Here is a 24,056-nt window from a genome sequence, read left to right as displayed (position 1 = left end):
TTGGGGGGGTTTATTACTGTTCTCCTTCACTCTGTAACACCAAACATGAACACACAGCTAGATTTCCATGAATATCACTACATGTTTTGTTTGGGAACTATTTTGTGCAGCGTAACGTTACGTGTCTGCATAAACAAAGGCGGAGCCTCCTGCCACGCCTTTTTCATGGGTGTCAGGCTTCATGGCTACCGGAGAGGTGACAAAGTGTCTGCAGTCTGTTTATTACTGGGCAATATCTAATATTCTGAGAAGATGTCTGTACCAGAGAGCACAGGTGAAGGCTCACATGCAGCTGGAAAGCGGTCCAGATACCAAGTATAGGTATTTGTATTGATGTCAGTGATCCTTGCTCTGTAATTATTTGGTACCAGATTGATGGCTGAATTCTTAGTGTAGCCCACCCCTACTCTACTCTACATTGAGCTGTGCAAACAGGTAAAAATATTGTAACTATTCCAGGGTGAATTCATGTAAAAGGAGTATCCAGCATCATCAATAGTTCACCAACAATAGGTTCCCTCAGTATATTCAACCAAACTGACTATTCAGAATAGATAATTCATAGAACAGCTGATTAAACAAATACGTTAGCTCAGAGTTGGTTGTAACTCGTAAATCTGTTGTAAAAAGAGCATTGAAACATGTCTGGACTTTAACGCACCCTGATGTCATCGTAAAAGGAAATACTTTTCTGTTTCCTAAAATTCCAGAGTCTCTCTAACTTGTAATTAAAGACAACAAGCACAATGTATTCTAAATGGCTGTGAAAGACAAGTTCTACTGATTTTTCAGGGCAATAAATTTGGAGTTAAAAGTCCAGAGACGGTTCAGGTAGAAATCCCCCATCAGTCCCAGCGGTGTTTCCGACGTCAGTCCTCAAATAGCTCTGCCCGGCATGTTTTCCTTTTTTCCTTTGTCTTTGGATGAGCTTTAGAAGCCGTGCTTTGCCGTTATCAGTCATTTAGCAGCTGTGAGCTATCTATTTGTGAGTTTCTGCCATTCAGGCTCATTTAAATTGGCATTTTTGTGCAAGGCAGCATCTGTATAATTGCTTTATGAAGGAGATTTATGAGGAACGATAAATCCCATCAGCTCATTATTGGGATCATTAAAAATATATTTTGACTTATAATAAAAGGTTTAGAGTGAGAATGAGTTATTTGTCAGAGTCAGATGACAAGTCCGATCCTTGTCTTTCAATCCTTCACATTATTTCCTGATTCATTGCCCCTCCACTCAGTGGAAAACCTCTTTCTCTGTCTTTCAACGGCTCCCTTTAGAGGGCGCCACAGCATCCGCCTCCATCTAATCCTCTCCTCTGCAAACTCCTACCACCCTCATGTCCTCCTTTCCTGCATCCATGGACCTCCTCACTGGTCTTCGTCATTGGTAGGTCCCACCCCCTGTTCCCAACATCATCACTGTTCCTCCTCTCAAGGTGTCAGCATTTATCTGCAAAGCTTCTAACGTGAGCTGCTCAGCTCAGATTCATTCCCAATCCCATCCATCCTAGTTACTGTATTGCTGTTTTTTTTAGGTGGTTCCTCACCTAGGAAACCACCAATCTGGTGATTCGCTTGATTGCATTAAATTTATATTAGATGGCCTTTCTGACAAATCTCTGACTTACATGGACTTGGGACTGGCGCACCAGAACAAACTATTGTGCCCCTTGTAGAAGCCAAATCTTTCTCCACAGCTTTTGGCTATTGGGTGATAGTAGATGTAGCCTTTGTTCTGTTTTTTGTCTCACTTTTGTTTATCTGGGCTTTTTGTAGCTTTCCTCAGTTCAGCTTTGATTCATGTGAACCAGGATTTAGGTAAAGGGACTTAAAGCCTTTTCCCCAGATTTATGCCATTTACCGAGGTCATCCCTAGAGTCTTTTCACCCTTGAACTAGTGGAAAGTTCAAAAAAGTAACGCGTGTCTATGTTTAAGGGGAAGTTTGATTAATGCCTGCCAGAGTCCAACCCTGTCTGTTCCTCTGTGTAAATCTGCTGTGACTCACTTTAGGTCTTGTTCCACTTTATCCCTGTCCTGTTATCTCTGTGTTATGATCACGCCTGCTTTGGAAAGCTTTAGTCCCTTCTTTATGGGTTATCTTGGTTTCTGAGAACCGTGTGCTTTTGCTTTTCTGGTGTTATCAGTTCACTGCATGCTTTACGCTTTGTTGATCCAGGCTTCTGCAGTTTTAACTGATGTAAATCACAAAGAAGTCATCATTTCCCTCAGCTGTGAGCGATGTGCATTGGCAGAAGAAGCCCTCTGTGCAGACGGATCAGGAATGTCATGATGTGGGTTAAACTTGCCCAGTTTCATTTGGTATTTTTAACCTTTTAAACAACAACAAAAAACAAAACTGTATTTGCTTTTCCTTCTTATTGCCTTGAGTGACTACTACACACAAACCATTATTTTGTCAGGAACTGGAGGTGTAGGACCCAATATGCAATCCTTGGTGACAGAAACTCAAACTTTTAATGAATAAACTTAAACAAGAGACTTAAAGGGCCTATATCACACAAAACCAGCTTTTGGAGCTTTTCAGTGTTTTCTAATGTTCATTCCTCACTAAAAAACATCCCCAACGTGCTTTTTGATCCATTCATACTTTTCTGAGTATTCCTCTAAAATCCAATCCAATCCACAGAAACGAGTGGGTCCTCACATTGTGACATCACAAAGTGAGGAACCGCCCCCTTTCTGGAAGAGTCTGCTTTGCCAGCTCCGCTCCCAGGCTAACAGACACGCCTACTTTCTCTGTGGGGCTAGCGGTGATCGGCTAAAGGCTTCCCATTTATATGAACTATCCGAACATCCATCTTTGGAAAAGTTTAGATTTTTGTTTGTTTTCATGGGAGAAACACAGACACTCTGCTGAGGTATGGAGTGATGTTTCTGCCACCACCTTGCAAACAAAACTTTCTAAGTTGCAAATGAAAATATTAAATATTTGCTTTTCAATTATTTTGTATTTAGCTTTCAATTTTTTTTTGTGCTTTCAAAAACTTTTTTTGCGTTTGCAAAACACATGTTTTCAGGTGCGTTGTGTCAAATCTCGCTTTTGTCCAATCTTTGATTTTGCAGAGTTAAGTTTCAGTTTAGCTGACAAAGCTGCCATCAAACAGCTGCTGATTTGTCCAGATTCTAACCAATCCGGTGTCTCTGTCTCATATTGATGTTGCTTGGAGGTAGACATGGACTTTGTTTCGGTTCTGTTCTATCGGGACTCTGCCGTTTTCAACCATTCTGGCCCGTTTCTCTCAGAGTGAAACCCAGAAGGAGCAGCAAAGCAGCTGAAATCCAACCAAGTTTTGTATTTATTTATGTCAGTGTAGCGACCAACGTGTTTAAAACGTCTGCAGCAGGAAAACAAATGTCCGAGCTCCAACTGGGTTCAGCAGGAAGTATCAGTTATTAAGATTTGTATCTGAACTATTGTTTTATTTTGATCAATAAATGTTGAAATATTAAGAGATAATAGCATTTGTTATGACTAATTTTTTTTAACTTTGGACAAATGCTCATGAGTTCTAAAACATGAGACACTGTGAAAATTAACATAGTTTCTTCTACTAAATACATTGAGTCTACTGTGGTGACCCATCATTATTTAGCTTAATATTGCTGTTCATCTAAGCCCAAACAGTTGTGCAGCATAAATTAATATGTGCTTTAAATCTTTTATTGTTTTGTTTTAACAAACAGATCTCAAAGAAAATCAAACTTTTTACTAATATTTTGCTCCGGAAGATTCACAGATCTCACATATCTCTCTCTGTTGATATAATGTCAGTAGATAAACTTTACAGTTTCAGGAGATCCTCGGCCATAAATGCACAAATCTGACCAAATAAAAATTAATCAATGCTAAAAAAGAAAGAAAGTATGTAATATTGTTAAAATGTTAGAAAAATGAAAACATCTTCATCCAAAGAGACAACATTGATGGTAAAAAGAACTGGTTCGGTTTCAGAGCCTCGGTAACAGACACCATGTTAGATAACAACGGCGATTTGATTGGTTAGAATCTGGACCAATCAGCAGCTGTTTGATGGCAGCTTTGTCACGTCAAACTGAAACTTAACGCAGCAGAATCAAAGATAGGAAAAAAGTGAGATGACACACAACGCATGCAAAAACTTTTTTGGCGGTGGCAATAGTGGCAGTTTTATTACGCTAAGTCACGCTTAGAGTAGTCAGCAAAATCAAAGATTGGACAAAAGCGAGATTAGACACAACGCACCCGAAAACATGTGTTTTGCAAACGCAAAAAAACTTTTGAATGCAAAAAAAAAATTGAAAGCATAAAAAAAGAAAAAGAAAGCTAAATAACAAATAATTGAATAGCAAATATTTAATATTTTCATTTTAACATAGAAAGTTTTGTGTGCAACGTGGTGGCAGAAATTTCACTCCATGCTGAGGCCGACTCTACAATGATGTCATGAAATGGGCGTGGCATATTTTATTCATTTAAAAAGATCATTGCTAATGTGCCAAAGGTCATATATTATCATAAACGTACATACAGTTTACTCTGTAAGGCTAAAGAAAAGCAGAATGTAGATCCTTTAAATACACAGAGGATAATGAAGACTATTCAAGACAGCTGTGGATAACTTGAAACCTAAACCTGGCCTGACGGACACAGAGAACATGACCAGAACCCAAACTAAAGTCCTCAATCCTCACTACAATACGTTTTCAAAATGTGCTCCACTATTTGGTCGAGAAGGCCAAGGGTTAAGGGTTAAGGCTGTGGTGCAGGGGTAGAGCGGTTAACCCTCATCAGTGCAGATTCGCCTCCCACCTTGCCCCCCCACGTGGGAATGTTCTTGACATTGAACTCCACATTGCTCCCGTGGTTGCAGTATGGAGTGCCCCCCCCTCTCGGTTTTATTTGCACCTTAGACATGTAGGGCCCTTGGCAGGGGGGGTGCTTGTACATCACTGCCAGCAAGTAGCAGATGTCCTCTTAGCGCCCTACCCGCCAATTTTAACCGCACCTCAGACATTTAGGGCCCCTTGGTGGGGAGGGTGAGGGGACATCACTGTGAGTAATCAGGAGATGTCCCCTTAGTGCCCTACCCGCCAATTTTAACTGCACCCCCTTAGTACACACACCCTTCACCCGTCAAAATATACATTCCAACATAAACACACACACATGCACACACACACCCTCACAAACTCACACGCACATGCATTTCACAAGGAAGGTGGGACCTTGTACCATCTGTCCCCTACCCAATCACCGGTAGGGGGTACTGGACCCTTGGCAATGGCGGCCGTGTCCCCTGGGTGGTGGTTTCCTGGGCCCAGCGGCCCTCTCTCCACCCAGGAAAGGGGATCCCTGAGCTTTCTGGCAAGGCCAGAAGGCGGGGATCACATCACACCTGAGCCGGGGGTGTCCGTGTCCCTGTGGTGTGGGTTCTGGTCCTTGCCTACGGGTGCTGGGCCTAGCCAAATTTCCAACTTTGGCCGAGCCTGGTCGGGCCATGTTTACAACACCCCTCGTAGGCCCCCCTTTTCCCTGGGGTGCCCCCCTCCTGGGTGGGGGCGGCTGGCCCCTGCCTTGCTCCTTGCTTCTAGACCAACCGTGGGCCGGGTGGGTGGCTGCCTGGAGCGCGGAGCGGGTCTCCCTTGGGGGGTCCTGGCTCGTACCTGGCGTTGGGGGATGCCCAGAACTCCTGGGTGGTGATGAGGTGCTGGTCTGGGGCTGTAGGCACCCTTCTCGGTTGGGGCCCGGCGTTGGGCCCTCCTGGCGCGGCGGGGCTTCGATTCCAAAAGGGGTTTTATTCAGACATACCTCTGGTTTGTCTTGAGATGAATAACCCCTCTTGTTAAAGTAAAATATGTCCAACACAAGAGGCCCTCAGCTCTCATCTGTCTGCCCAGCTGTTGGACCGGACAAGTTAAAAAATAAATAAATAAAAAGAACTCCACATTGCTCCTGGTGCTTGAGATTGGCAGTATGTATGCAAATGTGTGTGTGTGTGTTAATGTGTGTGGGTGAATGGGACTGTTAAAGTGCAGAGCAGTTTATATCAGATCAGAAGATCCCAGGTTCAGTTCCTGCTCTGCCCGCCCATGTGTGAAAGACACTGAACCCAGGGTTGCTCCTGGTGGTTCTGGGATGGCGGTCAGTGTGATGTGTGTGACTGTGTGCATGGGTGAACAGGACTGGAACTGTAAAGAGCTTTAGACTTTCTCAGATGGGAGTTGAGTTGAGTTAGAAACGCAGTCACACGTACACTCACATGTTTATCCTTACTGAGTTGTGTCAGTTTGCTTCATAAACCTTTCCTCTGTCCACTCACAGGTCCGCTGAGGGTGATCGTCCCCACAGAATCGGTGTCTGCGTACCTCGGTGACACAGCACTGCTTCGCTGTGAGGTCTCAGGGGACCCACTACCTGTCATACGTTGGCAGAAGAACCGTGAAGACCTACCATTGACCTTTGACCCAGACTTTCGCCTTGCAGTGTTGCCGTCTGGCTCACTGCAGGTGAGCCGTGTTCAGCCGCCGGACTCAGCCACGTACCGCTGTCTTGCTGATAACCCTGGCAGCACCAGGACGGGGACAGATGCAGAACTCCGAGTCCTCCCAGGTACTGGAACAGTTTTAAGACTCAAATGCTTAACTGTAGACTCTAGTGACTGATCAGCATGAAGGAACGTGTCATTGAAGATATTCAAAGTTTTAGTTGAGCCGTGGTAACTTACTTCTCTAGTTTTAGCTACACGTCATGCCTGCAGGGTTAAGTGTGTTTTTTTTCTAAGCTATCATTTTGCTCACTTTCCTCTTTGTGTTAAATGTGTCATTTTAAGATGAAACTGGATGTAATGGATGTTTGGAACATGAGGTATGATTTTAGTAATGTGCCTGTTGGTGGAAGGAGATTCTCCTGGATCTGCAGGGACTCTGTCAGCAGCCAGTACTCTGTCCACATCGTGTCGTCTATTATTCATGTCTGTGCACCGTGCACTTTATATCACTTAGATTACAGCTCAGGTTGGCTTACGCTCTCTCCGCTTAAACACCACTTCCAGAGGACATTATGAAGTGTTCCCATACTTGTTCCCAGCAGGGGCTCTTTGGAGCTACGGCAGGATAATCACATGCATTTTGCATTTCAAAGCACGTGTGCAGACTCCCAGCCAGCTCCTGCCTCCACCTCTGCACACCCACATCTAATACAATGAATGGAGCAAATACTTTCATTTTCAAATGAATAACATTTGGACAATATTCTACAGGAAAAATAAGTAAATGAACAAATAACAAGAGAAAAAACAGTCAACTAAAGACTTCCTAATAAAGTGGGAAAAAAACGGATGCAGCAGTCCTCAATACTGCAAGTTGTTCCACTAAAAATGACTGAGATAGGTCTATAATGTTCATTGAAGGTATACTTTAACTGTGAGAGACAGAATCACAATCACAGACCTGTTACTGTTATACCCCTGAGAACAGGGGAGAAAGAATCACGAGAGTGATTTATGCGTGTGTCCCTCATGCAGGTGTTTATTGCAATTCAAATAGTAACAAAAATAAGAAAACATTTAAACACATTCCTTGAGTAACTTTCACTTTGGATAAAAGATCACAAAATAAATACATAAATAATAAATGCTCCATCAACTGTCACTTTTGAGAAAAGAGCTCACAAAACCACAAAATAAATGCATAAATAAATGTTCTTTCAAACCTCAATTGAAACTGTCTGGACACAAGATGGCGGTATGCGCGTTCACTCGGGGAAAACCATTATGAAATCCGATCTCAAATAAAACTACCAAACATTTCCAAATTCCACACCAAAGTAACTCTAAGCTAACCATTACACATTTCAATAATATTTTCTGAACAAAACACCAATATTTGGTCACCATTACCTGAGAACAGGGGAGAAAGAATCACGAGAGTGATTTATGCGTGTGTCCCTCATGCAGGTGTTTATTGCAATGAGGAAGAACGGCGCGACTCCCCCTGGTGGTGGGTGAAGTCATGACTAATGATTTCCAGAACATTCCCCAAGACATAACAGTCGATCAGTAGTATCATAAATATAGTCAGCGCTTCAGTAAACTTTTTTTTAAATATATCAACTTAGAAGTGCAATTATCTAATATCCACCATACTCTCCCCCACTAGAAAAAATGTCGTCCCGACATTAAACCAACAAAATAAATTTCAGTCCTCTTAAGAATTTTACGCAATGACGTAACCACATTACATGTCAGTAGGCTGAGGTCCCTCCGAATTTATGCCCAGTCTTTGCATGAACCTTTCCTGTTGGCAACGTAATGTTTGTTATCATAAAGCACCTTCACATGCTGAATAAGAGTCTTTAAGTAGAGTCTTCATGTTCGCTCTAGACAAATGTCATCCATTTATGCTTGCTGAAGTCCATACGTACTAGGGAACTGAGCATAGCATGGCTGTAAAGCTGGCAGCCACTGGACCAGTCCTGGGTACAGAGGAAACAGTTGTGGTGTGGGCTGGACGCTGTAGCAGGATGGAATGCCTAGCTGGTCATAGGTCATGCGTCTGGGCGGGTGCCTCTCACGATGCGGTCGGGAGGTAGTGTCCACTGCCGGTGTCTCCACTAAAACAGTTGAGGGTGGAGAAGGGCTAGATGTTGAGCTGAGAGGCTGACTATCAGCCACGGAAGTTGTTGCCTCTCTTGTTTCAATCTGAGGAGGTGAATCAATCACATCCAAGTGGTCTCCACCCGGGAGCTCTGGTGATGGTGCAGCAGGCTCTGGTGCTGAGGGCTGATGTTCCACCACTGGGGAGCCTGTCTCAGCTGTAGGGTCCAATGATTGAGTCACTGGAAGCTGAGGTAGTGCTTTATGAAGGCAATATCCATCACCACTGTCCTCGTCATCAGACTCTTGAAATTCTTGCACAGGTTGGTCTTTGGTTTGCTTTTTGTGTACTGTGGGACTGTCTTTTTCCGGTTCAAAAGGTAAGTGATCACATGACATGAGCAGGTTTCTGTGTAACACTCTAGACCGGCCTTTACTTCTCTCTGGTTTTACCTCGTAGATAGGGAGGTCAGGCCCCATTTGTCTCACAACTGTGTGAATGGCATCTTCCCAGTAGTCACGTAATTTACCGGATCCCCCTCTTGGTGTCAGGTTTTTAATCAGGACTCGTTCACCCGGCTGCAGTGCAGAACTTGTTACTTTTGTGTCATAATATTTTTTGCTCTTTTCTGCAGATTTTCTTGCATGTTCATTGGCAATGACATATGCTTCATCCATGCCTTTTTTCCATTTGTCAGCATAGTCTCTGTGGTCACTAAAACATGAGTCTGAATACAGTCCAAATAGCATGTCTACTGGAAGTCTTGGTGTCCTTCCAAACAGTAGATAAAATGGTGAATAGCCTGTAACTTCACAACGAGTGCAGTTGTATGCATACATTAGTTTGTTGATGGATTCCTTCCAGCTTGTTTTTTGTTTTTCAGTTAGTGTCTTAAGCATCTGCAATAATGTCCTGTTCATACGTTCGACTTGGCCATTCCCCATCGGATGATAAGGTTTTGTCCTGGATCCAGTTATTCCGCTGAGTTTTGTTAGCTGACGGAACAACTGGTTTTCAAACTCACCCCCTTGGTCATGGTGGATACGACAGGGGAAACCAAACTTTAAGGCATAGTCATTGAAGATGATATTGGCAGCTGTCTTCCCTGACTTTGAGGTGGTGGCATAAGCTTGTGCAAAGCGTGTGAAGTGGTCAACAATCACCAAGATGTACTCATATCCGCCTTTGCATTTGTCCAGATGTAGAAAATCTATGCACACCAGTTCAAAGGGCTGTGTTGTTACAATGTTTGTTAAAGGGGCTCTTGTGTCACGACAGGGCTTTTTCTGCTTGATACAGGAGCACACTTTGGTCACATAATGCTCGATGTCTGACTGCATATATGGCCAGAAGAAACGGTCACGTACTAAGGATACTGTGCGATCGACGCCCTGGTGACCCATTTTATTGTGTAACTCTTCAAGTACTATTCCCTTGTACTTTTCTGGAAGGACTAGCTGTTTACAAACGGATGTAACTCTGTAAAGGATGCCATCACTACCAAGCACCAGCTTTTCCCATTCTCTGAACAAACATTTAGGCTTAGGACCGAATGCTCTTACCTCTTTGGTGGGAGGTTTTGAACCTGATCGTTTCCACTGGAGTAAAAGACTTATAACTGGATCAGAAGTTTGTGCTTCACTTAACTCTTTCGTTGGTATAGCCTGGATCGACACTTCAGCTGACTCACATTGCGCTGTGACTGACATGGCTGCTGCTGACAATGTCCATGTAGCAGGGTACTGCTTTTGGGCTTCAATGGCCTGTATGGCGGCTGCAATGGTGTCAGGAGGCAACTCTTCAGAACAGTTTCTCATTAGTGTCTCTACATCAAGAGGCATCCTTGATAAAGCATCAGCATCACCATTTTGTTTTCCTGGTTTGTACTTTATTGTGAAATTAAAATCGGCAAGCTCTGCAACCCAGCGTGATGTTGTTGCATTCAGTTTTGCAGTTGACAGAATGTATGTGAGCGGGTTGTTATCACTATACACAGTGAATGTTGGGGCATAGTACAAATAATCCCTAAATTTATCTGTGATAGCCCACTTCAGCGCTAGGAACTCCAATTTGCCTGCATGGAAGTGATAGTTTTTCTCCGCTGTTGTTAAAGTGCGGGAACCATAAGCAATGACACGCAGCTTGCTGTTTTGCTTTTGATACAACACTGCTCCGAGTCCTTTGTGTGAAGCGTCAGTGTGCACGATGAATGGTTGTGTGAAATCCGGAAAGCCAAGCACTGGTGGGTGGAGCAAACAGTCAATAAGATCCTCCAGAGCACTTTGATGCTGGTCAGGCCACACAATTTGTTTTGTTGAAGGTACAACTTGACTTGCTTTCTTGGATTTTTGCTTTGTCCCTTTTGTGGTTCCTGTATTCTCTGTGCCTTTGTCTGCTCTTAACAGCTCGTAAAGACAGCTTGCTTTTCTGGAAAAGTCTTTTATGTATTGTCTGTAGTAGGACAGGAGACCTAACATTTTTCTTAGCTGTCCAACATTTTGTGGTCTGATGTCTTTAAGTGCTCGAACTGCTTCAAAATCTGCAGGGTCAACTCTGCTGCCCTCTGCTGAGACAATTCTACCCAGATACCGTACTTCGGGTTTGAACATGTCACATTTACTGGGTTTAAGTTTTATGCCAAACCCTCTTAGTCGTTGCAGTACTTTCCTCACATCCTCCACATGATCTTTGAATGTTTTGCTATAGACCAATGTGTCGTCCAGATATGGGATACAGATGTTATCACGGAGTCCATCCAAGCATTCTTCCATACACCGTTGGAAGGCGGCTGGGGCATTCATTAGTCCAAAGGGGATACGTATCCACTCATATAATCCCCAGGGGGTCACAAAAGCTGTGAGTGGGCGACTTTCATCTGACATGAACCCTTGGTGGTATGCTTTTCCCTGGTCTAGAAGGGAAAACCAAGAATTACCCCCTAGGCTGTCCATGATGTCCTGGACTCGTGGTATGGGCTGGCGGTCTGGGTGGGTCTTTCTGTTCAAATCTCTATAATCTATGCACACTCGCAATGTACCGTCCTTTTTTCTAACACACACAACGGGCGAGGAGTATGAAGAGTTGGACTTTCTAACCCAGCCTTGTGCTATCAGATCATGCAAATGACTTTTCATCTCTTGGTACAGCGGACGTGGCACTGACATGTAGGTGCGTTTTACCGGCTCGTGGTCTTTAAGTGAAATAGTCATGTTTAGGTTCTCAATACAGCCTATGTCATTCTCTGATTTTGAAAATGACTCACATTCTTCACTGAGCATCTGCTTGACCACTAATCTCTGCTCTTCTTGGAGGTGGCTGAGATCTATAGGTGGGTCCCATTTTTCAATGGCGCTACAGGAAATCTTTGTGCTCATGTGATGAACAGTAGCTACAGATGAAGTTTTCTCAAACATTTGGGCAGGTAAAACAGCTGTAATAGTTTGAACTGTACCAACGACTGTACGACCTGAAAGGAGGATATCATGATCAGTTGGGTTTGAGACATCAACTGTTATGACAGGCAAAGAATCTTTTTTTATTTTAACCAGAGTATCAAAAAACTCAAGGTTATCTGGCCAATGAGGGTTTAAGTCAGGCTCAAATAACACAGTCATGTCCTCTTTGAAAGGCTGTGCGGAAACACGACACTCGATTTCTAGGCGACTTTGTTTGGGAACAGTTATGCAGTTTTTCTTAGTCTTTACTTTAAACTCATCCACTCTGTCTGCACTAACAGCCTTTATAAAAGCTTTTACGTTTTGTCTTTTAAACATGGGGAAAGATTTTCTTACTGTTGTGTATAGTTTTGCTTTCTCAGTCTTATTCAGGATGTACTCAATGACATTATAACCTACAATGGGATGTGACAGGTGTCCACCTTTCATGACCAGCATTGGAATGATCAGTTTTTCGGTTTTATCTGTGTTGGAGACCAGCTGGAAGGTTGTTTCAATCCACCCGAGATAAGGTACGTTGGTTCCGTTTGCTGCAGCCAGAGTTAACTGCTCAGGTGAGTCCACAATCTCTGCAACGTCTCTCAACTTTGTGTGCGGCAAATAGTCGGCTTTCCATCTCTCATCAATGATGGAGACTTGTGAGCCCGAATCCCACAGAGCCTGAAGTCTGTTGCCATCGAGGAAACACTCAACGAGGCATTGCTTGCCGACAAGTGATGTAACTTTGTGAGGAAAGTTTAATTGGGCTGGCGGCAGTGGTACATGGGCAGTCTTAATTTCATCTCCAATCTTCAACTCATTACATTGTCTCTTGTGTTCACCCCAGTGTTGTCTTTGGCATGCTTTAGTACAATAAAATGTCTTCTTACATGATGAACAGCGTCTCAAATTGTTTGTGGGATCGGTTTTTTTACAATGGGAACATTGTTGGGACTTATGGGTGATAGTTAACACTCGTCCCTCTGTGGTAACCTTTGCCCGTTTAAATGGTCCTCTCTCACTGGTCTCATACCTCTGAATTTACAGCCGGCCTGAAAATGTTCTCCGCTCCCACAGAAGTAGCAGTGAGTGCAGCGTTCATGGGCTCCAGTTTGCTGGCAGACATGGCATCTTCTTTGAAGATGAGCTGGGCGGGGTGAATAGTAACGAGCTGGATGCAAAGTGGGCGGTGGAGCAGGCCTTTGTTGGGGATACTGGTAACTGTAGTATTGCTGCTGGTCCCTAACAGGCTGCATCACTGGTGGCTGGAGGTATCCTGTGCTTGATCTCTGGCTGCTGTAATGTCTCCTTAATTTGTGCTATTTCTGCACTAAGGCCTTTTAGAGAAGCCATCCCTGTTTTCAGCTCTGCTAGTTCTGTCAACAAATCAGGTGGTATTTTAGCTTTGACCTCTTTTGGTGGACACTTAGCATGCAGTGTTTCCTCTGACTGAACCACATTCACATTTGTGGATGACTGTGAAGTTAAGCATCTTTTCTTGTTCTTTCTTTCTGTCTCGTTGGCACAAGCTATATTTAATCTTTCTAATAAAAGCTCATCAGGAGTATTGGAGTCTATCAGGAGGGGCTGTAAATCTATCCTGACACTGTCACTCTGAAGGCCTGTCAGTATTGTGTGCAAGCACATACGCTGGACCAGAGCTGGATCATATTTGAGTCCAGACTCTGACTCTTGAGATGCAAACAGGACTTTCTGCTTTAAGTCTAGAACTCTAATCAGGAAGATTTGAGGAGTCTCCTTTTGAAGTTGCACCTCTGATGCAAGTTGTTTGTAAAGCTCAGTGGCGCTCTTCTCCTGAAAATGAGAGCGCAATATGCGTCGTAAAGTAGGAAGAGTCAGCTGGGCCTTTCCCTCTAGATAGCTGCGTAGCTGTAGACCTGGCAGAATAGCTCTAATGACTGCATCTACAATGTCAAGTTCTGAGTAGCCTCTGCTTAGTCCATTTTCGATTTGATGAGCCAGGCTTGAAAACGTCAGTTTGTCCCTTTGGCCTGGTTCACCTATTTGGCCTGATATTTTGAAATCTTTTTGCCAAAAGGTGGGTTGCTGTTGCATATTTGAAGGATATGGGGTGTTCACCGGACAGCTATTAAGCTGGGACTGAGGATTAGCCACTATGTTGTTGGTTCCATTAGCTTTCTCTTTTATCGGTAGAGCTACAGTTGCTTGTTCATATGTGTGCCCTGTTTTATCTGTTTCCATTACAGATTGTTCCGTTGTGCCAACTTCAGTATCTGGGCCGTTAATGATTTCAGAAATCTTGTCTTGAAGTAGCAACAGTTCTGACATGCCTTCATCCTCTAATTCAGTTGTTTCTTCTCTTTCGATGTATAACAAGATGTGTGTGAGCAGTGACAGTCGTGTTTTTCTGCTCACATCTATTTTCGCTGATATGCATAGAAACTCACAGATTGATATTAGATCGTCTTTGGATAGGGTGTGCATTTTACCCACAACTTCCTCACGTAGTTCTTCCAGAACAGTCGTCATGGCAGTCCACAGGAAGGGGTGTTGCAGGGATGTGTGACACTGAGCTGCTTGGTCTTTGCAATCCCCGATGATCTCTCAGCGGTCTCAGGGATGGTGCACTCTATTCCAGCTACCAGCACTCCGCTATCAGCCACACCGTCCTCTCAGTAGTTTGCCTGGGTTGTATTGAGGGGATTTAGCTGGCTTGGACTTCAATGGACAGGCTGTGAACACCGGACATCCAAACAGCAATCCCAGCGGTGCCTCCAAATGTTATACCCCTGAGAACAGGGGAGAAAGAATCACGAGAGTGATTTATGCGTGTGTCCCTCATGCAGGTGTTTATTGCAATTCAAATAGTAACAAAAATAAGAAAACATTTAAACACATTCCTTGAGTAACTTTCACTTTGGATAAAAGATCACAAAATAAATACATAAATAATAAATGCTCCATCAACTGTCACTTTTGAGAAAAGAGCTCACAAAACCACAAAATAAATGCATAAATAAATGTTCTTTCAAACCTCAATTGAAACTGTCTGGACACAAGATGGCGGTATGCGCGTTCACTCGGGGAAAACCATTATGAAATCCGATCTCAAATAAAACTACCAAACATTTCCAAATTCCACACCAAAGTAACTCTAAGCTAACCATTACACATTTCAATAATATTTTCTGAACAAAACACCAATATTTGGTCACCATTACCTGAGAACAGGGGAGAAAGAATCACGAGAGTGATTTATGCGTGTGTCCCTCATGCAGGTGTTTATTGCAATGAGGAAGAACGGCGCGACTCCCCCTGGTGGTGGGTGAAGTCATGACTAATGATTTCCAGAACATTCCCCAAGACATAACAGTCGATCAGTAGTATCATAAATATAGTCAGCGCTTCAGTAAACTTTTTTTTAAATATATCAACTTAGAAGTGCAATTATCTAATATCCACCATATTACTACTTCTTTAGGAAGCTCTTCTAACCTCCACTGGTTACTCTTTGTTCATGGCACCAGTTTGAACTGGTTATCTGTGCCAAAGACACCTTACCACACTCTTATGCCACGGCCACACATAGAACTGCCCCAGCGCGATGGGGAGGCATCGGCAAACTGTACCTGGCAGCAGTCAGGCGTCAGTCAGTCAGGCAGGGATGACGTCTTTACAAAATCAGACGGCCACAGGGTGGGGGCAGCCAGATCGCTGGCCAGCAGCAGCTCTGACTGGACGATGTGTAAAAACCCCCGCCACCGGCCGCCAGCTGGCTTGTAGCCGGGGGGTTATGTAAACTGCCCTGTCCAAGGAACAACCATGGTCTCACCAAACAACCTCTACTGCAATGCAATTGAGAAACTGTGGAGAGAGTTGAAAGTCTTTGTTTCCCAGCAACAGCCCCAAAACATCACAGCTCTTGAGAAGATCTGCATGGAAGAATGGACCAAAATAGCAGCTACAATAGCAGCTGTGTGCAAACCAGAGAAGACCTACAGGAAAATCACGCAGTGTGATTTCCTGGATTCTTTTTTACTTTCTGTCTCTCACAGTCAAAGTGGAGAGATCTTTCATCTTCTTAAACGGGACAACTTGCAGAATCTGTACATGCAAGATACTTTATTGCTCCGCTGCATTTATCCACTTGGTCTGCAAAAGTTCTGTCTGGATTCACACAAACACCGCTAATCTTCTGAGAATTCCATGGTGCTGTTTGTTTAGTTTCCTTGAGGCAGATAATAAAAATGAATCATGGATTGTGAATTTCTGGGCTGCCATACATCCTACTGTTGGTCAAGCACACACATTTTGCACACCTGATACTGACAACTAGAATAAGACGTGTGTATTGAAAAGTTGATGTTTTTGGCATCTGACAAATTAGAACGGCTTTGACTTTTTGTACAATGTTTAATCTTTTATGATTATTTACTGACAGATCTATAACATGTTACTAGAAAAAAGATGTTAAGTTGTGTCAGAAATAATTTAGCAAAACGAGTGCAGCACCTTAAGTTCTGTGTTTCTCAGCAGGGCGGAGGTGCTTAGCATCCATTCTTTATGATGTGAGCAGGATTGAATCTCTGCTAAAGACAGAAACTGAGATCACTTCCCATTTCATCGTGTCTTCCTGCCTCTCTGACTGTCTGCCTGTCCAAACACCACTGAGCTTATTCTCTTTCACTATTATGAAAGGTGTAGATGTGCAAATACTTTTGCTCATGGCAGACACTTTTGCTCTGCGGATGATCTTCTTTCATGACGTTCTTTTTCAGTCTAGCCTTTTTTGTGTTTTTAATCTCCTTTTCTGTTTGATCAGCATGGCACTTTCATGGGGAGGTTTTTTTTTTTTTTTTGGTTTAATAATTCTGACCGCATGAAGATTTTATCAATTGGATCCATCAGGCAGACTCGGAGGTCAGAGATTATCAGATGGTAATGTCTGATTTCCATATGTCGTCTTTAGATTTCATTGCCATCCCGGTGACCTTTAGCTCAGTTCTGGACGGTTTGAGACAGTATGGGTAAACCAATCAGAAAAGAGATGCACAGCTCGGCTAAATTCCCCCCCAAAATGTAGGCCATCAGTGGTCAACAGAGACAAACTTATCAGGTAACCGGTCAAAGCCAGCCAGCTGTAGGTGCTGGCTGGCTTTCATTAAGGCAGTTCTTTCCTTCCAGTCTTTGCAGGAGAGGTTTGTTTACCAGCAGCACATTTAAGCCCAGCAGATTAGTAGATGGAACATTCTCCAGTCACTGAGTGGTGATAATGCAATACCTAATTAGTGTAAGCTGTTGTGCTAAGAGCTGTTTAAAAAATTAATTGAAAGCCTGGTGTGTAATTTAGTGTTTTTGGCTCACAGTTTATTTCTCATTTCTGTACAAAATGTATTGTAAATTCATTTAAACACTGACTATATATATATATATATATATATATATATATAAAGCTTTTTGATGTGTTTTTTAAACAGAGCTCTTTTGTTACATGATATTAAATTTAGTTTAATGCTGCTTTACTCCCACGAGTAAAAATGTTGCAATACATGCTATACGAACAAAAAGTCATTATGCAAGCTTATTGCTTTCAGCAGCAGTCAGTTCAAGGACTGTTTCTTAATATAGCAGAACCGATGAAATCCAACCAAAAAAATATTTAGTCTTCAGGGTTCATATTAATAAACTCGGATAAGGCTGTGTCTTTTGTTACTCATGTTCAGGGGTTTTGTGGGCCATGTATAACAGACAGGCTGCACTCCTTATCCTCATCTTTGTAACTTTCTTTGAGTCTGGCATCATCATCATCCAAAAGATAAAAAAGAAAGGTCAAAATTGAAACTAAAAGATCTAAAAATTATTGCACAATTCCTTGATTAAAGTCTATTTTGGCGACAGCGTTCGGGCTGTTATGAGGCAAAGTTCCACCTCTTTTGTACATATAATGTTTCATACTAGCACATCCATAAAACCTGCATTCACTTCGAGGTCCACATATTTTTTCTGCATTCTTCACATCCTGCCTGATCCTGAAGAGCGGCACAAGCTGCTGCTGTCGAACAAACGGTGTTTGTGTGACATTTCCAAGCTCTTCTGTTTTATTTGCCGCATGTTTCACTGTAAAAATTAAGTAGCGTAAGATTCCTTGCAAGTTTTTTGTGTTGTTTGAAATTCGCAGTCAACTTCTCTCCATCAGGAAGGTTTGTGACAAAAGAAAGCAAATGTAAAGACAACTACAGGCAGAAGTAACTTTCACAGAACAGTGTGGCAATAGTAAATAAATGCATATCTCGGCAAGATGTGTTTGCATGAATGGAACCACTGAACAAAGCTGAAACTTACTGAATACTAAGAGGAAAACAATAAATTCTTCTCACAGCTTTTGAGACAGGAGTTTTTTTTAAATGGCTGAGTACGTAGAATTACCAATATAGTTAAAGCATTTTAACTTCATTTTATTGTCTTTTACTAATTTTTGAAGTACAGAATAACAAAGTGGATGATCCATAGAGGGGCTCTCTTCCTGTTTTTAGTGTCAGAGTCCTCATTGTGATGCTAACAGCATCCGAGTCTCATTGGATTTGCTGACAGGTTTTTTTTTCCAGCAACGTGTCTGTGAAAATATTAAAGGAGTCATGCAGTTTCTCTGTGATTATCTCTGTGATGCCTTTTCACTCACCTCTTTGACCAAGAAGAGATAAAAAAATGGAGAGCGGATGGTTTTCCAGCTCTGACTTCCTTTGTTTCTGTGTGTTCAGCGCTCAGCCTTGCTGAGGTTTTACCGCTGTTTTGAGGAATTTCTATCATATTGTTTGTTTCTTTTCACAGTATATGTACTTGTTTGCACAGGCTTTGTGTTTTTGAGGACTAATATAATGAAGGACCAGCAGACTTTGCCTGGTATCAACTACTGTCAAATCATGTCAGGGTTAAAGTTTATATATAATATTAATAAATAATTCCCTCTCCCCCTCCGTGGGTGGTTTCTCCTCCAAGCTGGGGTCCTCTACCAGAGGCCTGGGAGCTTGAGGGTCCTGCAGTATCTTAGCTGTTCCTGTTCTTTTCTGGACTGAGAGATCTGAGGTCTTTCCAGGTGTCTTTTGTAGCCACTCCTCCAGCTTGGGGGTTACTGCCCCGACTGCTCCAATTACCACAGGCACCACTGTCACCTTCACTTTCCTACGTGATCGTAATTTTTGACAACCAGTGGACGTTTTACCTTGCTGCCTGCACACACTACCCTCCCCTTTTCCTGCTGACACATCCCGTCCCTGCAGCTGCACGTTCTTACCAAAAGACGGGAGCGGCCAGCTGCAGGGACGGCAATTCCCAGGTTTCCGGCTGGTACAAACTCTGTGATATGATGGATAGTAGAAAACCAATAGTGGCGCGGATTTTTTTTCTCTAAGCAACGCTACTACTGCGCGCCCACCTGGCATCGAATCGCTCCCGAGAAGGACTGGTCTAATGAAAAAAAATCAAAGGGCACACAACAAAAATCCTGACCTGTGAGCAGGTTAGTTGGGGTCCTGTAAAGCCAGAACTGTATATCCTTCCACAATAAGGGTGTGGGGCGGGTGTTTACACCTTGGCAGATTTTATAATATAATATAATATAATATAATATAATATAATATAATATAATATAATATAATATAATATAATATAATATAATATAATATATAATCAACATAAATAACCTGAATCTGACTGAGGAAATCAGCTGTGAGCAAATGTTGCATAACGGTGCACAGCTGATTTTCCTCCAAGTCAGAATGACCTTTTTCACAATGATCATGTAAGCAGTCAAAGATTTGCTGTACGTCAAAAGGCGAATTATTTAGACCTCGCTGGTAACAGCTCACTTGTTAAAGGGTAAAAATGGTGATTAGTGTCTTGCATAGCCTGGTCAAATCTTCTTTTGCTATTAACTGATGTGAAATCTACCATATCGATGAGCAAAGATGAGCATTGTTGATGAGAATTGTGGCCAAGGAACAGGCTGCCAGCACCTGATGGGTTTTCAAACCAAATGGCTAAATCCTCCTGACTCAGGAGCAGGCTGATGGCAGAGCTCCTGGCAACACCCTGGCTGTGTAGTCCTGGCATCCTCCGATATGAGGAAAAGCTGCCTCTGTACGCTAATAGTCGCTTCTAGACCTTTTATAGTGGAACCACTGAAGGATGCGGAGGGACCAGCTGGGTTCCTCGTTCCACTGCTGGCTGTTGCTGTGCAGGGGCTTGTTGCTCGGGCAAATGCTGGTTCCTGAGAGGAAACAGAGCTTGTATGTTTCAGTCTATCACCCTACTTCCACACCACATAACTGGTGAGCACCTCAAACATGCTTTTGTCTGCCAGGACAGCAAAGTTAGATGGAGAAGCGATAGGGACCTTACCGTGACTCTCCTTTCAACAACTACCTCAAATAAGACTGATGGTCCTTTGGAGTAGAACGGGAGGACAGCGTTGGACACACTGCCAGATCATAGTGTCACGTTGTCATGGGGTGACACTATTACCTCTGGGATCTGTTTATTCTATTTAAAAGCAACTTCCATGACAGAAACGTATCCACCTGTTGGAGTTCCTTAGAAAAAGGGTAAAACTTCAAAATCTTAAATGATTTACTGCAGGCTAACTGCACCGTAAAAAGTTTGACTACCATCAATTTGCAGAGAAGTTGTGGAGTATGCTTTTGCCGATTAATTGGGTAAAGTAGTCTTGGTAGTAACTGCAGATTTATCTTACACCAATCTATCAACTGGAAGATCTTTAATATTCTTTAAGGAAGTATTGTTTTCTGTTAACTGATTTTAGAAGATATCATCTTTGTAAAAGGCTTTTTTGAAACCTTTTTGATGGAAAAAAATAGTAAATGGGATGCAGTGTCCATTCAAGCATGCATCTTTTATGTTTAGGTTTATCTTAAAGGGTGTGGATTCAAATGATCAGAAAATGTTTTTAATGCATTGAAAATTGACAAAACTTCATACTAAAGAATTCTTACTGTTTGATTTGATTAATCGCAGATTAAAATGGAGCATGGAAAAGTTGTACATTTTTCACTAGACTAGATAATCTTCTCATCCTTTGGGCTTTTCCCTTCAGTGTCTCCACAGCCAATCAGCTTCCTCCGTCTGTCTTCTACATCTTCTACCAGTAGCTACCTTCATGTCTTCATCCTCTACCAGCAGCTACCTTCATGTCTTCATCATCCTCTACCAGAAACTACCTTCATATCTTCATCATCCTCTACCAGCAGCTACCTTCATGTCTTCATCATCCTCTACCAGCAGCTACCTTCATGTCTTCATCATCCTCTACCAGCAGCTACCTTCATGTCTTCATCATCCTCTACCAGCAGCTACCTTCATGTCTTCATCATCCTCTACCAGCAGCTACCTTCATGTCTTCATCATCCTCTACCACCAGCTACCTTCATGTCTTCATCATCCTCTACCAGTAGCTACCTTCATGTCTTCATCCTCTACCAGAAACTACCTTCATGTCTTCATCATCCTCTACCAGCAGCTACCTTCATGTCTTCATCATCCTCTACCAGCAGCTACCTTCATGTCTTCATCATCCTCTACCAGCAGCTACCTTCATGTCTTCATCCTCTACCAGCAGCTACCTTCATGTCTTCATCATCCTCTACCAGAAACTACCTTCATATCTTCATCATCCTCTACCAGCAGCTACCTTCATGTCTTCATCATCCTCTACCAGCAGCTACCTTCATGTCTTCATCATCCTCTACCAGCAGCTACCTTCATGTCTTCATCATCCTCTACCAGTAGCTACCTTCATGTCTTCATCATCCTCTACCAGCAGCTACCTTCATGTCTTCTACATCCTCTACCAGCAGCTTCCTTCATGTCTTCTTCATCTTCTACCACCAGCTACCTTCATGTCTTCATCATCCTCTACCATCAGCTACCTTCATGTCTTCATCCTCTACCAGAAACTACCTTCATGTCTTCATCATCCTCTACCAGTAGCTACCTTCATGTCTTCATCCTCTACCAGAAACTACCTTCATGTCTTCATCATCCTCTACCAGCAGCTACCTTCATGTCTTCATCATCCTCTACCAGCAGCTACCTTCATGTCTTCATCCTCTACCAGAAACTACCTTCATGTCTTCATCATCCTCTACCAGCAGCTACCTTCATGTCTTCATCATCCTCTACCAGCAGCTACCTTCATGTCTTCATCATCCTCTACCAGCAGCTACCTTCATGTCTTCATCATCCTCTACCAGCAGCTACCTTCATGTCTTCATCATCCTCTACCAGCAGCTACTTCATGTCTTCATCATCCTCTACCAGCAGCTACCTTCATGTCTTCATCATCCTCTACCAGCAGCTACCTTCATGTCTTCATCATCCATCATCCTCTACCAGCAGCTACCTTCATGTCTTCATCATCCTCTACCAGCAGCTACCTTCATGTCTTCATCATCCTCTACCAGCAGCTACCTTCATGTCTTCATCCTCTACCAGCAGCTACCTTCATGTCTTCATCATCCTCTACCAGCAGCTACCTTCATGTCTTCATCATCCTCTACCAGCAGCTACCTTCATGTCTTCATCATCCTCTACCAGCAGCTACCTTCATGTCTTCATCATCCTCTACCAGCAGCTACCTTCATGTCTTCATCATCCTCTACCAGCAGCTACCTTCATGTCTTCATCATCCTCTACCAGCAGCTACCTTCATGTCTTCATCATCCTCTACCAGCAGCTACCTTCATGTCTTCATCATCCTCTACCAGCAGCTACCTTCATGTCTTCATCATCCTCTACCAGCAGCTACCTTCATGTCTTCATCATCCTCTACCAGCAGCTACCTTCATGTCTTCATCCTCTACCAGCAGCTACCTTCATGTCTTCATCATCCTCTACCAGCAGCTACCTTCATGTCTTCATCATCCTCTACCAGCAGCTACCTTCATGTCTTCATCCTCTACCAGCAGCTACCTTCATGTCTTCATCATCCTCTACCAGCAGCTACCTTCATGTCTTCATCATCCTCTACCAGCAGCTACCTTCATGTCTTCATCATCCTCTACCAGCAGCTACCTTCATGTCTTCATCATCCTCTACCAGCAGCTACCTTCATGTCTTCATCATCCTCTACCAGCAGCTACCTTCATGTCTTCATCATCCTCTACCAGCAGCTACCTTCATGTCTTCATCATCCTCTACCAGCAGCTACCTTCATGTCTTCATCATCCTCTACCAGCAGCTACCTTCATGTCTTCATCATCTCTACCAGCAGCTACCTTCATGTCTTCATCATCCTCTACCAGCAGCTACCTTCATCTCTTCTTCATCTTCTACCAGCAGCTACCTTCATGTCTTCATCATCCTCTACCAGCAGCTACCTTCATCTCTTCTTCATCTTCTACCAGCAGCTACCTTCATGTCTTCATCATCCTCTACCAGCAGCTACCTTCATCTCTTCTTCATCTTCTACCAGCAGCTACCTTCATGTCTTCATCATCCTCTACCAGCAGCTACCTTCATGTCTTCATCCTCTACCAGCAGCTACCTTCATGTCTTCATCATCCTCTACCAGCAGCTACCTTCATGTCTTCATCATCCTCTACCAGCAGCTACCTTCATGTCTTCATCATCCTCTACCAGCAGCTACCTTCATGTCTTCATCATCCTCTACCAGCAGCTACCTTCATGTCTTCATCCTCTACCAGCAGCTACCTTATGTCTTCATCATCTCCTACCAGCAGCTACTTCATGTCTTCATCATCCTCTACCAGCAGCTACCTTCATCTCTTCTTCATCTTCTACCAGCAGCTACCTTCATGTCTTCATCCTCTACCAGCAGCTACCTTCATGTCTTCATCATCCTCTACCAGCAGCTACCCTTATGTCTTCATCATCCTCTACCAGCAGCTACTTTCATGTCTTCATCATCCTCTACCAGCAGCTACCTTCATCTCTTCTTCATCTTCTACCAGCAGCTACCTTTATCTCTTCTTCATCTTCTACCAGCAGCTACTTTCATGTCTTCATCAT

At 43.1% G+C, this 24,056-nt stretch overlaps 1 protein-coding gene across 1 annotated transcript in view; it reads left to right on the top strand.

Annotated features, from left to right (window-relative positions):
* Positions 1 to 24,056, top strand: part of dcc (DCC netrin 1 receptor) — a 280,927-nt gene that overhangs the window by 82,218 nt on the left and 174,653 nt on the right. Inside the window, exon 3 of the mRNA XM_011482137.3 lies at positions 6,326 to 6,613. Within this exon, the coding sequence (XP_011480439.1) occupies positions 6,326 to 6,613 (288 nt within the window). The remainder of the gene's footprint in view (positions 1 to 6,325; positions 6,614 to 24,056) is intronic.

Source organism: Oryzias latipes, chromosome 12 (assembly GCF_002234675.1).
Source record: "Oryzias latipes chromosome 12, ASM223467v1".
Taxonomy (NCBI): Eukaryota; Metazoa; Chordata; class Actinopteri; order Beloniformes; family Adrianichthyidae; genus Oryzias; species Oryzias latipes.
This window is presented reverse-complemented; position numbering and strand designations above follow the sequence as displayed.